The sequence below is a fragment of the Porites lutea genome, chromosome 12 (genome assembly GCF_958299795.1).
Source record: "Porites lutea chromosome 12, jaPorLute2.1, whole genome shotgun sequence".
In the NCBI taxonomy this organism is placed as follows: Eukaryota; Metazoa; Cnidaria; class Anthozoa; order Scleractinia; family Poritidae; genus Porites; species Porites lutea.
Genome location: NC_133212.1, coordinates 18,598,394 through 18,614,460, shown reverse-complemented (window position 1 = coordinate 18,614,460; position 16,067 = coordinate 18,598,394). Strand labels below are relative to the sequence as shown.

General features: G+C 38.4%; 2 protein-coding genes across 3 annotated transcripts; one reads left to right on the top strand and one right to left on the bottom strand.

Annotated features, from left to right (window-relative positions):
* Positions 1-332: 332 nt before the first annotated feature.
* LOC140954069 (MAP kinase-interacting serine/threonine-protein kinase 1-like) lies at positions 333-13,838 on the bottom strand. 2 transcript variants are annotated; one of them, XM_073403472.1, is made up of 17 exons: positions 13,759-13,838; positions 11,943-11,986; positions 10,567-10,705; positions 9,511-9,594; positions 9,141-9,238; positions 8,654-8,733; positions 8,513-8,554; positions 8,111-8,142; positions 7,479-7,583; positions 6,710-6,765; positions 6,016-6,105; positions 5,160-5,263; positions 4,633-4,723; positions 3,935-3,985; positions 2,669-2,782; positions 2,309-2,349; positions 333-693 (listed from the first exon to the last, which is right to left on the bottom strand). In XM_073403472.1, the coding sequence occupies exons 3-17, from the start codon at positions 10,694-10,696 to the stop codon at positions 456-458; spliced, it is 1,356 nt and encodes a 451-aa protein (XP_073259573.1). In that variant the 5' UTR covers positions 10,697-10,705; positions 11,943-11,986; positions 13,759-13,838; the 3' UTR covers positions 333-455. The 2 variants fall into 2 exon arrangements, with proteins under 2 accessions (XP_073259573.1, XP_073259572.1); XM_073403471.1 differs by lacking the exon at positions 11,943-11,986 and having other exon boundaries at positions 13,759-13,837.
* A 541-nt stretch (positions 13,839-14,379) lies between these two features.
* Positions 14,380-14,812, top strand: LOC140921678 (histone H3). Its single transcript, XM_073371686.1, has one exon. The coding sequence runs from the start codon at positions 14,386-14,388 to the stop codon at positions 14,794-14,796; it is 411 nt and encodes a 136-aa protein (XP_073227787.1). The 5' UTR covers positions 14,380-14,385; the 3' UTR covers positions 14,797-14,812.
* The last annotated feature ends 1,255 nt before the right edge of the window (positions 14,813-16,067 follow it).

Below are 16,067 nucleotides of genomic sequence, written 5' to 3'. Positions count from 1 at the left end.
CAAAGTGTATACCCGTTCTCAGACCAAAAAGGTCCAAAAACTATACCCTTTAGGACGGCACATACCTATATGACTTAAATAAGGGACCCCCGCCCCCCCCGACCTAGGTGTCGGTTTTTGTGAGGAGTCTACCTTGATGGAAAGTCGTGGAAAACTACTAAAGAACAAGACGAACCAACTCTGCGTGTCTGCATTAGAAAATTCCGCCTTAAAAATAGAGTCGAAGAAAATGACTGAAGAACAGCAGGCGCCAACACTAGGTGCATTTTGGGGGGCCGGCATGTTTACATTGAGGTGGGGGATCCCAGGTAGGTTACCTCACCTACCTGGGGTCCGCCACCTCCATGTAAACAGGCCCTTAGGGGGTCGAAGAGTCGAGACTGGACAGTACCTACTCTTAACGATATTTGTCGTTGTCGGAAAGTATAAAACAATGTGTACAATACAGTTACCCCCTAAATTTCATCTTCTCTGTCTTTGGTGACTGAATTTGAAAATTGCGATTTTGATGACGCAGCTCTCCGTCTCGCTAAACCAGAGTTGGAAGGAGGAGACAGTCCAAACATTCGTGGCTTGATGTTTTTCTGAAACTCGTCATTGTTATCATCGTTAATGGCTGTTGCTTCGGAATACAGACGATTCATGGCCACAGCCTCGGCGGCAAACTCTTGCAGTTCAAGTGTATTCATATTCCTACAAAAACCAAGAACATATTTCAACTTTCTACGTGTAAGAACACTTTGCCCTAATTTCGCCCGCAGCCTTTGATAAACTCTTAGTGTCTGGGGCGCCAAATATTCAGTCAAAGCCCCCAGTTTCTAGATTAGGCGGATTTTGCAAAGACAAAAGAGACCTTTAGATTCTAAGACGAAGACGACTGCGAGAACGAAATATATATATAAGGCCATTTATACGAGGAAAAATAAGACGCGTCTTACATAAGACGCAAACTATACCATTTATACGAGCATGTCTTATCCAAGACGAAAACAGCTCGTATAAATGATTCGCGTCTTATTTCTGTTTTTGACTCGTGAATGTTGCCCGTAACAGCGGCAATCCAACATGGCGCGCGTTTCAAAGTTACGGCGTCATGTTGCGATTTGCCGCAGAGGCAATATTTTGAAGACCTTCTTAATGAAAATGGAGGAGTCTTCTCTTATGACAAAAACCCTCATTTGCCGAAGAATAATAAAAAAACAATGCTCTATTTTTGTTTGTTTATTTGTTTGTGTGTGTGTTTTATGTGTATAGTTCAGAAAAGACAATCAGTTCAGTGACCACACAACATATCAATGACCACGCCAAGAAAAAAACACACAAAAAAAACCAGAAACACTGCCAATAACCTGCCAGTCCGCCTTCAGACAAGCGAAAATTTTCCCGCGAAAAATTAATGCACGCGTACTATGCATTCGCGTCTTATGTAAGACGTGAAGGTCATTTTAATACACGACATTTTTCTCGTCTTAGCTAAGACGCGTCTTATCTAAGAAAAGGTTTTAAGAGCTGTTCTAAAATAAAACGCGTCTTAGCTAAGTCGCGTCTTATTTTAGACGATATGTGCTGTTTATACGGAAAGTTCGCGTCTTATTTTTTCTAGTATAAATAATTAATTAATTAATTTTTAATTTAATAATTATTTATTTATTAAATGGCCCTATTCTCGATACGAAGTAGTGTGCACGTAAACCAGCTTCAAGTTTGGCAGGAAAACGTGATAGCTGTCGTCATTCTACTACGGATTTTAGCGAGAAGTGGTAGTGGCGGAAGTTTGCATGTTAAAAGTTTTATCATTTTGCGATCGGGAGAGGGCTTAACCTCCTTCAATATAAATAACCGTGTTAACTTTTCTTGGAAACAAAAGCAAAATGAAGCTTTGTCTTTTTTTGTTGTTGTTGTTTGGGTTTTTATTGAATATGGGGGAGATAGTGAAATCTCTTCCTCGAAGTTGTCTTTGTTACCCCTGATCCTAATTAAGCGGAGAAGGTGGTTCAAACTTTTGAGTTAACCCCGCGCATCTTAGCCGGCGAAACGCAGACCTATTTCCGGTCGTCGCTTCTCTCCCTCCGAAAAATAATTGTTTTTCGGAGGGAGTGGAGCGACGACCGGAAATTCGTCTGCGCTTCCCAGGATACGCGCGTCTAACAGGAAGCGGAAACAACTTCTACGCAAGCTACTCTTGAGTCTAAGGATGAAACCAAGCTCTCACACAATTTTGCGGTTAGTTCGTCACCACTACGTTTATCCTTTTAAACGGGATAACAAGCAGAGAGCTGAAAGGACGTAAAAGGAAGGACCTGCATACCTGGTTAGTAGGGTAGGGGTGGGAAGAGGTGTGTTGCTCGCCTGTGAAAATACAACAGTGAAAAACAAGTGATGATTATAATTATGAATTTCATATATTTGAACTGAGGGATGAGGAAATAAATGCAGAAAGGATCATCACTGTTAAATACGCAACTTATGTAGGAGTGAGTAGCAGGATTGCGAGGAGCTCTGAAATATCAGTGCAGCGCTCTGAGCAATTGAGCTAGCAAAGCTAGGGAGTTGGCATGAATTAAATAAAACTTTTACAAGTGTAATTTACAATTGTAGCTATTGCTTCCACACTCTAAAACAATGGCTACAGTGTCAAAAAGGAAGGAAGGAGAGATCGGATAGTCACCTCTTGAATCCAAGGGTGTTGTAAAATCATTTCAGTTGTGTAACGTTTTGTTGCATCTCGAACTAGTAAGTGAGAAATAAGACTCTTGGCTTCCAGTGAAATGACATCCCATTCCTGAAAGTGGAAATGACAAAGCGATAGCCGCAGCAACTTAATAAACAAATGAGTATGCGCAGGTAATTCTAATTTCTAACAGTACCAGCTTAGCACAGTTAATTTAACTGCCACTCTGTTAGCCTAAGAAAACAGCCGACATTCCGAGGCGCCATCACTGGTCAGAGAAACGAGCGCAGAAATTCCATTCTGCTGATGCGTCAGTACCCAGATCTGGGCAGTGCTTCTGATTGGTCGTGTCACATGGGAAATTTGCTTCAGCAAATCAGAAGCACTTCCTAGATCCGGGTAGTGACGCATCATAAGTATGGACTTTCGGCGCTCGTTTCTCGTGCGTCGTTTCTCGACGAAAGAAGCGGTGATGTCTCAAAATGTCGGCTGTTTTCTCACGCTACCACCCTGTCAGTTCCTCTTGGATGAGCCCCGGTCTTCCGGCCGCAACAAGCAGGGCTTTGAAACACTCATAAACATGCTGGCTGTGATGTAAGACCTCGTTTCACGATTCAGATGATAGCATCATTAGGCGGTGGCGCTTAGCCTGGGACAAGGCTCCCTGATGGCGAAAAAAAGCTGATAACGGCGCGAGCTAGGGGAACGGAACAATGGAACTTGGGGTTAAGGGGGAACAGGGGCGGCAGAGCTTCCGCCACCTATTCCCCCTTCCCGCTGGGTTCGCTTCGCTAGCCAGTTTTTTTTGGGCCCATTATTCGCCTTTCTTCCACAAGGCCCACTTGTTCGAAGGCCAATTAGCGCTACCCCAGGGTTAAATCTTAATCCAGTTTATTTTTCCTTTGTTCAAAAGCATTTTCCCTATTCTTTTTAGAGCATCCAATCATCAAATTGTAGACAAAAAAAATTAAACTGAATTTGCGTTTTATACTTTCATATCTGAATTCAAATTTCGCACTAACCCTGGGTTATCTTAACCCAGGTCCTGTGAAGTGTTAAAAATTTCGGAACAAACTACCCTTGCACTGAAGTGAGCGGAAAGGATCTTTGTATTCATAATGATCATCCACCTACTGTTTCGGTATAATTCAAAGAAGATCAGGGGGAGAAATATGAAAACCTAGCAATTCTTTTTTTTTAAATTAAGGGACTGATAACTTACAATCATTATTAATTATTTTTGCCTCGATTTATCTAATTTACCTTTGATGGGAAATCATACACCCCCTCTTGTATTCTTTTCATTAACATCTCCTAAATTTGTATATAAAATAAGACATATGAAATAGAAGCCAGGGACGTAGCCAGCCCGTAGACCCACAAATTTTTGATTTACTGCTTGTAATAAATTATGTATTGTTAGGGTTAAAAGGCTAAAAAGCTTAAGAGCTCAAAGTGTTGGTGAGGTCAGTGCGTACTAGTCATGCGTGCAATTTTCAGGATATGTGCAAATGAAAGTCAGCCAGGCCTACAACTAGTTGAAAAGCTGGCTACGCCCCTGGAGGCCATGATGAGATGTGCAAACGATTTAAGCAAATAACCGTTTGTAAGTAAAAGAATGAAATGCATTATCTTCTGCCTATAAGATACAATAACAACTGTCTTACATGTGACTGAACTCTTGAGTGGAGAGTGAGGCCTGAACTCTTGAGTGGAGACTTCTGGCCTGCCTCCTCGTCTTCCCAATGTTGTTTATCGCAGTTAACTCACCAAATCTTGTACACGAACATTGGGAGGGTAAGATGACAGTAAAGCGTCCTAACAATTTTGACTGAGAATGTAGCTAGTTTCATAGATCTGATATAAGGCAACAACATGCGACCATATCTTTAAAGTGGACCATTTTTTTAAAATAGCTCTAACAGTATATTATTCTGACAAAGTAATATTCCTCCACTCACCTGACATGATTTACAGTTTTCTCCCTTTTCCCATCCACAATCTGTGCCACACTTGCCATAAAATGGTGGGTGACCAGACAACATGATATACCTAGACAAAAGAAAACCCAAAGAACTGACAGGTTAGACTGATCATTTTGAAAATGAAACGTATAAAGTCTTCACTCAAATTTTTTACTAAAACCCATCTGTGCCAAGTATACTATTAATGGTGGAATTCTCCTGACACCTGAGTCCGTCTGACCAACAAGTTCTGACAAATGGCATGCTAAGTAAAAGAAACCACAGTACTGATCTGTGCCACTTGCAACTGCTCAGACACACGGTTCAAAAACACCCTGCTGGGTATAAGCCACTGGATAAGACAAACAAAGGGAATCACCATTCTGTAGTTCTGTCTGTTCCACGAAAAGGAAATAATCACACAGCCTTTGTACTCAGATAATAATAATATGAACATTTGCAAAGAGGCTTTAAAGGAAATGATTGTAACCAATAATAATATTAATCAAAATTATATTACTAACAGGATAACTCCCAGACTCCACAAATCACATCTTTTGTCATACGTTGTAGCCTGCGTCTTAAAAGCATCCACAACTTCAGGCGCCATGTATTCAGCAGAGCCAACCTGCAGGAAACAACAAAGTTATGTTGTTAGCTACAGTTCAAATAAAAAAACAAAGCAGTAGGAGGCTGGTATGACATAGGCTGAAATAATTAAGTTCTTACTTTGCAAGACATTAACTACAGACAGCTGTTACATCCTTGTTAAAATTAGTATCTCATAAGGGGGATATTACATAGGATGATTTGCAAAGATGATTTTCAGCACAACACAGTGCTACATTGTTACAAATTAAATTGTTTCAAACTTTTTCAATTTCAATATTGTTGCCAAAGAACTGTCTTGCATATCATCTTACGTAACATCACCTAAACAACTAAGCAGGATGAAATGTCTGCTGTGAAATTTCCTGCACACTCTATCAACCCCTTAACCCCAATATCCACATACAAATTCTCCACACTGATCTCTATACATTTCCATAAAGAATGAGTTGAGAGAATTTGATAAAAGATCAAAGCATTTTCTCTTTGGTGATCATTTTATTTATTCTCATAACCTAATCTCTTGACAATGTATGGATATCATTAAGAGAAAATAGATGTTGGTCAGTATTGGGACTTAACGGGTTAATGGGTGTTGGACGCACAGGCGTCGACTCATGCTATATTCTTACATATCCCATAATGAAGGAAGGGAGTCTAAGTGTCGTGTTATAACAATAGTTTTAAAAAGTGTCACAAAGAAAATAGGATGGTCAAAACCATGTTTATAGATTGAAACCATGCTTTAATTTCTGCAAAATGGATAATTACCGGAGTCTGTAACTCTGGTGTTGTTACTGCAGCACTCAGACCATCAAGTCCACTCGCCAAGTCAAAATCACAGATCTTGACTGGTGTTATCTGAAACACAACCACAGCTACAGTAAAAAGAGGGGTTATACTGATTCAGGGGTGTCCAAAATAAATCCATAGGTTATTGAAACAACAAGAACATAATAATTTTTCAAACAGACAGGAAACTAACTTATTAAAGGGTAGTGTGACACCAAGGTTTATTGGTACTTGACAAACCAAAGGAAGCATTAAGTATTAGCGGCTGTACAAAGGCTATGTTTCAGTCAACAGACATACAGTGAACTCTCTCTTAATGGACACCTCTATAAGACAGACACCTCTCTAAAATGGACACCTGGTGTTGGTCCCTGCCGTTTTTCAGTCATTTTAGCATGTACGAAGTTGTTCACACCTCTTGTATTTCTCATTGTAAGTTTGTAAACAGCTTGAGATAGAGGTTGCTCTCAGGGGCATAAACAAGTCAACTAATCAAAATACCAGAAGCATGAACAACTTTGTACATGCATGCTTAATTAAGGACGTGCATAGCTCACACTTTGCAGAATGCAGTTTGACTTTCACTTGCCACCCAAAAGTTTGAATTTTTTCTTGATGCTAGTGTCATTTACAGAAAAACATGAGAGAATGTTGTATGACTACCCCTCTCTACCTGGTTTTCACAAGCACACAGTATGTTCTCTGGTTTCAAATCTCTATGAGCTATGCCTAAAAGGGAACAATAAAAAAACACCATTAAATACAAGTCATCAAAAGAGTAACAGTTACTTTGGATTCAGAAGCAATTAGTCACAAACTATTGATTCCTTGATTTAAATGTATATTGCTAGTTTACTCAAGGTGTACAACTCAACCTTTTTTCATCACTGCCAACAACAAAAAATTCCAAGTGCATATTATTAATAATAATGGGAATAGGACTGAGTGGAGTCCAATTCGGTCTGTAATCATAAGGAGTCACACTATTTTGTGATTCAAGTTATCGCGGACTCTGGAGTTTTTTTTACATCATCACCCGTAAATAACATCAGATGTCATGCCTCCACAGTAGCTGAGGCCGAGTTTGACCAGCGTGTAAATTTCCCTTACAAAGCAGGGATGACGCTAAAAAAGAGCTTACCATCGGCTAAATTGCTCTGGCAAACAAAGACGTAGTAATTTTGAAGGTGCAACTGAGTAAAAAAAGCCAGTTTGACAAATGAGAAAGCTCGCTTAGCTTTTCCTTAGCTACATTATACATCTCTGCAAAGGTGTCATGAATTGAATGTGCTTTGTGACTGTGAATATGCTTTGAATGTGCTTTGTGACTTGGGGCCCCCATGGATACTGGCTACTTTGCTCAATGAGCTACCCTGGCTAAATAACGTTCCTTAGTAAAACTTGCTAATGCAGAACATCAAGTGAACTCACAGTGTAAGTACCTTTTTTATGAAGAAAATCCAAGGCAGAGACTATATCTTTTACAACTAAACTTGCTTCTTTCTCTGTGAATACTCTTTTCTTCTCAATATATTTAAGAAGAGGTCCTGAAAATACGAAGATGAAAAAGAGGCATCGAGATGCTATTATTTACAGTACCTCTCCACAAGGGCCAACTTGGGGACAGAGGAGAGAAGTTTAATTAAGAGTTAAAGAGACCCTCTTAAGGGGAGTATGTATGTCGCTAGTCTAAATTTAAAAACTGCTTGTTTTGCCTTTTGAGGAGAAGGCCATGTCACTGTCGGCATTTCACTATTTGTTTTTGCAATTGTCTCTGTCTCTATCACTGTCGCAGTTTCAACCCATCTTTGTGTCGTTTGTTCCCATTTCATCTGTCAAATGTCGCTGTTTCAAGGGCATGTCACTTGTCGAATTTTACCCTGACAGGCCCTCGTTAATGTATGGACTGTCGGCCAAAAAAGTGGCCATTGCAGAGAGGTGGGCATTAGTGGAGGTTGGATAATGTGCTAACCTTTGTGGCAAACAAAATTATGTATCCCAGAGAAAAAAGTATTCTGTCCGACAGGAACTAAATGCAGTATTACAGAAAGTGACAACTCCCTTTCAACATTACCTCCTCTCATCTTTTCAAAAACCAAATAAAACCTGAAAGAAAAATATTCGCAAATTTAATAAATTGATGGAGCACTGTTTGGGGAGCAATAAGACAATAATCGTGCAAAGAAAGTAATGTCTGATAGCCCGGGGCTAGTGGATTTTGCTATCGGGCTAATGATTTTTGTTGTTAATTTGCCCAATAGGCAAGTGCCGTTTTTAGGGGAAAATCAAATTGCAGAAGGATTGTAATCAATCCTGCAAATCAAAAAGGGTGTTTTAGGGCTAGATGAAATGACTCAAGGGCTAGTACATGCTAGCTACAGCTTGCCCGAATGGCAGGCCGTAAAACTAACTTTCTTTACACCCTGATCATTAAATGACTTCTGACTTATTTTCATCGGAAAGAAATATTACTCACTTGTGGCTGTCTTCAAAATATTCAATGCAGTCTATAATGTTTCTGAAAAAAAAAAAACATTTTATTTATTGTGATTAACTAAGACATAGTTGAAAAACCTAGGGAATATTAGAAAAAAATGATGTCATTAAATAATCTCACTTGTGTCCTCGGCATTGATAGAGGAGCTCTATTTCATTAAGGACTCGTTTTCTGTCCACCTTTGCACTCTTGTCAATGATCTGTTGATGCAAGAGCAGAAACGCTGATTTTAGAGAAATCCCAGCCAAGCTTAGAAGGCATTGCCAAAATAAAAATGCATCTTATATTGATTAAAATACAAGTTTGATGTAATGTATCATCTGAGTTCTTCACTAAGAGCCACAGATATAAAATAATAAAATAACTCAATAATATTATTAACAAATCATTACAATAATCCTGGGAGAGGTACAACACAAACTTAGATTAGATCAGAGTAGTTTCCTGGAAAATGGTACCCTATTCTAGGCCTAAACTCTCTGATTTCTATACCCTATCCTAGACCAAACTGCTTGAAAACCATAACCTCCATGGTGGCACATACCAATATAACCCATAAAATGGCAGTACCTCTCTCTGGCAATAATCATAAGAAATAATTGCCAACCTTAACAGCATATTCCTGATTTGTGACAAGCTTCACGCAACTCTTCACTATTGTGTGAGCACCTTGCCCTAAAACATCATCCAGTACCTTGTATATGTCTGAAAAGATAATGATGGAGACATGTTCTTTGTCGCTTGGCAGTGGCTTAAATATCACTGATTTGTCCCCAGTCATCTACTTTTGTCTTTTCATTTACCATAAACAAGGGAAGCGCATGCAAGATGGCATGAGTGAGGTGGGAAGGAAGGAAAAGAGGAGATAATATCTCCTTGCTTTCCATAAATTATTAGTGTACATGTGTTTAGGTCAAACTCCTTTGTTGCAACTTATAGCCAATGACTCTCAAATCAACTAAATTTTGATTGCATACCATAAAAACTTTCACAGACACTATCACTGGCTCGTTTTTTCTTCCTTTTCTTTTTCTTTGTTTGTACTGGAGGCTGGAAAATATCTATCAGGAAAGAACATTTCACAAAATGTTAATAGTACTGTTATTAATCTTTTTCTCTCAACATCTTCAATCCAAGAATAGTGAATTAACATTTTTTGCATTGCATTTTTCTTAATGCATTTGCATTGTCCCAGTTTGCACTTTGCATTCCCAGCTCCCGCCCCTTAATTTTAGCCCTATTTGGATTGCAAAATATCAAGCATTGTTGCATAATTTTTCACTATTTCTCCCACTTCCCACCCTTTTACAGGATGCATGCCATGAACTTTTGTGCATCTTTGGGGATTTTATGCGTGAGGGACGCAAGACACTGGTAACAAAATCACTGCAGCTGTAGACTCACTTAACGGCAAATCTGTAAAGCTACTTTCAGCCCTTTAAGCTCCAATATCCACATACAAATTCTCCAGACTGATCTCCATACATTTCTCATTGAATAAGTTGAGAGAATTTGTTAAAAGATCAAAGCATTCATAACCTTTTCTCTTGAGTAAGTATTAAAATAAAAATTGTTAGGAGAAAATTGATGTTGGTCACTCTTGGGCATTAGGCCTTATTACTCTCAGTGGCTGAATTTATAGTACGGATGAATTATCCGTCTCAGGTGGATAATTCATCTCTAGTACAAATTCACTGCTAGGATGAATTATGGAGCAAAATTCGTCTGAGGCTGATTCGTCTGTTAGCACAACTTCATGATGTGCTAACAGACAGATAATTCGTCTCAGACGGATTATCCGTCTCTAAATTTATATCTAGACAGAACGTAGAGGGTTTTTTGACGAAGTTTCCACATGAGAGGGAGTGGTTTCTATATTTTCACAATGTTTCCTGGGATAAATAAATAAATATCTAGACAAATTATTCGTCAAAATTCGTCTTCAGATTTATACTTAGACAAATTATCCGTCTGACGGATAATCTGTCTAGACAGACAACTCGTCTCTAGTATAAATTTGGCCAGTAACATACCATCTGCCGGAGGTTCCATATCATGTTCTACGACGTTTTCGTTCCTGGTTTTCTCACTTTCACATCCAGATTTTAAAGGATCCAGCCAATCTCTAGCTGAGTTATCAGAATGGCCTGCTTTCTTGTTCATGATGGGAATCTGATATTAAGAAGAAACAGATTTTTGATTAATTACCAGAAAGTGTTCTAACTAACAAACCAAAAAAATTACTGTAAAATAATGATCTAATAAATGCCCACTCTCCAATAAATACCTCTTATCTAATAAACGCCCTCTATTAATGCCACTCAATAATAAACGCGCCCAGTCTAATAGATGCCCCTGGAGAATTAATCCAAAATACTGGGAAATAGCAAAAAAGAGCAAATTCATTCAATTTATACAGTTTCCTTCTTGATTAACAAGGGTTTGAGTATTTTATCTTGTTATCAATGTCAAATTCAAAGTTAGGATAGACTAACAATGGCAACACAATCACATGGTGCAAAGAATCTCACATCAATTTCAAGGTGATTTGAAAGGAGGAGTAGTTTTGTTGAGCTTGTTACAGTTATGAGAATAAACCCCTCTCTCTTTTTAACATGTACCATCTATAGAGAGGAGAAGTGTGACGTCACGTTACTATGGTAGCAAAATTTCTCGATCACAACAATAAGGAGCTTTAGCAACGATGATGGAGACAGCAACAGAAATGGCAAAAAAGAATAGGTTTACTATTAGCAAAACAACAAATTTGCAGAAGCATCACGCTTTTCTGTACATTTCTTAGTCACTGTTGCACGATTGCGACATGAATCTTCCCAATTTCATGTGCCCACTTTATGGAGTAGGTGAACAAAACACAAAAATGTTTTTTCTTTTCTAAACATTGATACAGTCCTTTCAGATTCAACTCCAGAAAACTTTGCCAACATTTGACAAATTAAATGAAACTGAAAAGGATCGACGAAGTTCAAAACAGTACAAATTAACTTTTTAAGAGACATTTTCGGTTTGTCGTCAAGAAATTCTGCTACCATGGTAACGTGACATACCAACTTCTCCTCTCTAAAAAACACACCCTCTTGGCCTTCTACAATTAAACCTTTAAGCCCCAATATCCACATACAAATTCTCCAAACTGATCTCTATACATTTCCTTAAAGAATGAGTTGAGAGAATTTTATAAAGATCAAAGCGTTTTCCCTTATGCGATCATTTTGTTAATTCTCATAACCTTACCTCTTAACATTGTATGGATATTATTAGGAGAAAATTGATGTTGGTCACCATTTGGACTTAAAGGGTTAAATGAATGCCTCAGGCGTCTATAAGATCATTTATGGTAGGTGAAGACAAAAACGATTTCTTTATAAAGATAATAGCCTGTACTTACATTTAAAGAATCCTGAAACAATTTTAACCCCTGGACAGTATTTTCTATTAAACAATAAAAAAAAAAAAATGTTCACACTCACAGTGCTGATAACTAACTAGTATTGTCCATGCTTCCTAATATTTTCTATTATTTATCTATCAGTTTTGCATGTACAGTGAAACCTCTGTTAAGCGGACCCCCAGTTAAGCAGACACCCTCTATTAAGCGGACACTAAGCTGGGCCCCGAAACGAAGGTCTGATATTTCCCTTTATAATGAACCCCTATTCAGCGGACACCTCTATTAAGTGGACGCGGACACTAAAATAAGTTGTATTTGGCTAATTTCTATTGTTAAAAACCTCTATTAAGCGGACACCAGACTGAATTGACAATAGTAGCATTGGATTACATCCTTGAAATACGTACTGAAGTCAGTTAGTGTTTTTGTATTTACAAACAAATTAAAGTTGATAATGAAAGGTAATGAACTCGAACTCTGGATAGCTTCTTTAACAACATGCAACTTTATCACAGTGCAGAGTAACTGTTGAATGTTGATCGTTAACAAACATTGCGCAATTTTTACAACCCTTATTAAGCGAACCCTCTATTAGGGGGACACTTGGAAAGGTCCCGAAGGTGTCCGCTGAATAGAGGTTTCACTATACTCTCTTTTATTTTTGATATCAAAAAGCAGCTGAAGAAGATTGGGAGATAAGGGAAGGAAACAAAGCAATGAAAAAGCAATTTAGGTATTGCTTAAAATCCTGCACACTGATAAGTTGCTATCAGGTGTCAATTATCTTGGCGTCCGCTATCTTGTTTATGATCAGATTGAGAAGAGCTGGTATCAAGAATTGAGTCAAATATGCCATTCTCCATGTGCAGATGTTGATTCCTTATACTTATGCGCTAGTGAAGGCTTAACATCTTAGTTCTTTTGCTTAATATCTCACATATACCAGTAAGTAAAATTTATTTCCCCATTTTTAAAGAATGTGCCTGGTTCACTTTGACGACCAAGAGAGATAAGAAACAAAAGCTATGGAGTCGAGAATGGTATGTATATCAACAGCAGTTGTATTCACATGATCACACTACTAGGAACATCTCATATCCTAAGAAAGGAACTCTCCATCAATTAACAGACTTCTTCCTCATTCTAACTCTAGCTCAGTCATGAGATAAAGTTAAAGGAGGTAGTAATGATAATAATAATAATCATTCATTCATTCATTTATATTGCAAAAATATCAACCAAAAAAGTTTTCCAATGCACAGGTAAAATTCAGATAAAACACATTCGCACAGCAAATAAGTTTTTCTTTGATATAGTATTTCTTTAACAACGGCTATTTTTCAATTTTAGTAATATATCTTACACTCATAACTAAAACTTCGACAAGTCAGTCCCTTTCAATAAAAAAAATACGGAAACCATTTTATATTCATAGGACTAATAAGCTTAAAATATCCTATTACCATAGTGCAATCAAAGTAGGTTTATGACGATCACAACATTTTCCACTAAGCGATGTCTCTACCCATGCATAAAGCTTATAGCTAACGCTGTAATTCTCGGAATAAGTTTGAAGTCTCAAATCACCTTTTCCTTTGACGTCAGCATCGTGTGATAGCTACATATTTGAGTAAAAGAGAGGGAAGATTAAAATCTGCCCTGAAAGCAAAAAAAATGGCACAACGAAGCGAAAAAAAATCCTTCGAAGAAATCGAAGATTCGTAACTATATCTTCCTTAAGGGCGTACAAAGTACGTAGAAGGTGGCTAACAATCAATAAAATTAAGCTTTATTCCGCTGATTTAAGACAAACCTTGAAGTTTTTGCTGAAGAGAACAGGCTCCTCCACTTCTGCCATCATCCCGCGTAGTTTTAAAACCCAATGTAGCCTCTCCTCTTACCGAAGATCTCCGGAAACTGACGAGTCCATCCGATAAGTTCCGAAGATTTCCGAGAAGAAATTTGTCATAATACAAAATTACATTTCTTGGTTTTCTTCCGTTAAATTTCTTCCTACAGGAATAAAATAGAGTTAGTTCCGGGCGTTAATCTAATTTTCCAAAAGGAATTTTGACAAACGCGAACTATTTAGAGCCCTTTATCCGCTCTTTAAAATATTTCCTTAAAGAATATTTAAATTAAAAAGAAATTTTCCTCATTCTCCACCTTTGCTCAAAGTTAAAAAAATAATCAATACACATACTAATTTTCGTTTTAAGATTCCGCCTAATTTCTTTCGAAACTCGGAGTAAAAAAACTTTGAAAGCTTCAACTTTCGACGGATCGAAGTTCGCAATAATTGACCAATCAAAACAGATTTTTGATGGCAAACAACCAATCACAAGACTTAATTTTTGACCAATCAGAAGAAAACGCGGCAGGTATAAATTTTCATCCCTCACTGTCCTCACTCATTCATCTCGATAGTATCGTCTTCGAAATGGCCCGTACAAAGCAAACTGCTCGCAAATCAACCGGTGGAAAAGCTCCACGAAAACAGCTAGCCACTAAAGCAGCACGTAAGAGCGCTCCTGCAACCGGTGGAGTCAAGAAACCTCATCGTTACAGGCCTGGTACAGTCGCTCTTCGTGAGATCCGTCGCTACCAGAAATCAACCGAGCTGCTCATCCGCAAGTTGCCCTTCCAGCGTCTTGTGCGAGAAATCGCTCAAGATTTCAAGACCGACTTACGTTTCCAGAGCTCTGCTGTGATGGCCCTTCAAGAGGCCAGCGAGGCTTACCTTGTTGGTCTGTTTGAAGACACCAACTTGTGCGCCATCCACGCCAAGCGCGTCACCATCATGCCGAAAGACATTCAGTTGGCCCGCCGAATCCGCGGAGAACGAGCATAAGTCGATTGCATCCTCGCCTAACAAACGGCTCCTTTAGGAGCCACCACATCAATAAAAGCAATACCAACCAAGATCTTTCGAATTCCCCGATCTATTTCGTAGAATTTTTCCTTGTCTCTCTCCCGTCAACCGCAAAAGTTTCCTTGCTTTGCGCTTCGCCGTTTTGGCGCCAAAATAACAAACGCGTGACCTGCATCCACTTCTAGTCGCTACAGCTAAAAATCTATAAATTTTCCTACTCTCAGCAAAGTACCATACACTCGGAAAATTATTAGTCTTTCAGTACATGTGCTTCCTCCTCAATTTTTTTTTTAATTTGCACGATTCACTTTCAAGTTAGGATGTGCGCGTCGTCAAGATCGCGAAGGAATGGCAGAAAAACTCCCGCATACATCTAGATCGCTTTTTCCACCTTGTACAGTCCCTTTACCCGTGCCTAACATGTATAAAACGTAATGTACCGTATTAAAACATGACAAAACCATGTATTTGTAATTCGAGGGAGTTACAAACGACAATATTAGTCCAATGCGTAGTCCTTATCTTGTGAGAAGCCTCGAATTTTATTGTGTCTTGTTTGTATCCTTGCTATTATTTTTCTAAATAGATTCCGCTTTTACATAGGAACAACTCAACAATTTAGTCAAACATAACATCCACAGTATCTTATCTTTCTGGTAAAACATCTTTAGACCGTGGCTAGGGAAATTTACGTACTAGCCTAGTTGAAGTTGACACGCGAAAACCGACTTCCCATCTTGGCCGACACACCATATCACCCACTACCTACTTTTGGTCTCTAAGCATCCTGATTTTAGAAATTACATTTCACTAAGCTAGTTCACTTCTATTTTTAAGAAAAAGAAAGAATTATTTGGTAAGGACTTTGGTAAGGACTTCTCGACAGGAAGCAATGAGAGCTAAAAGACTGGTGATTGTTCGTCAACAAAGGATCCACCGCCATTATGGCGTTCTGTCTTTGTTACCCGGAGCAAATTCAGCTTTATTCAACCATTTTTGATAATTTGCTCATTTATCCTCCTAATATAAATTCGTGGATAAATTTACTTTGATATCATGTAAAAAGCGTACGAGTGTTGTGCTTAGTTTTCGAGAAATTTACTTTGGAACACAAGATTATCTACTTTTTAGTTCAGAATCGCAATTCTAAATTGAAAATTGAACAGTTCTGGTGTCATTTACAGCGAAACGGATCATTGTAATGCATTGCCAAGTCAATTTAATTTCTGAAAATATAAAAATAAAGAAGT

Coding starts and splice junctions, on each gene's coding strand:
- LOC140954069 (XM_073403471.1), bottom strand. CDS start 13,806: ATGATGGCAGAAGTGGAGGAGCCTGTTCTCTTCAGCAAAAACTTCAAG. Junction 9,595..10,566: donor TATGGAACCTCCGGCAGATG/GTATGTTACTGG, acceptor CTTTCCTGATAG/ATATTTTCCAGCCTCCAGTA. Junction 6,766..7,478: donor GGATTTTCTTCATAAAAAAG/GTACTTACACTG, acceptor GTTCCCTTTTAG/GCATAGCTCATAGAGATTTG.
- LOC140921678 (XM_073371686.1), top strand. CDS start 14,386: ATGGCCCGTACAAAGCAAACTGCTCGCAAATCAACCGGTGGAAAAGCT.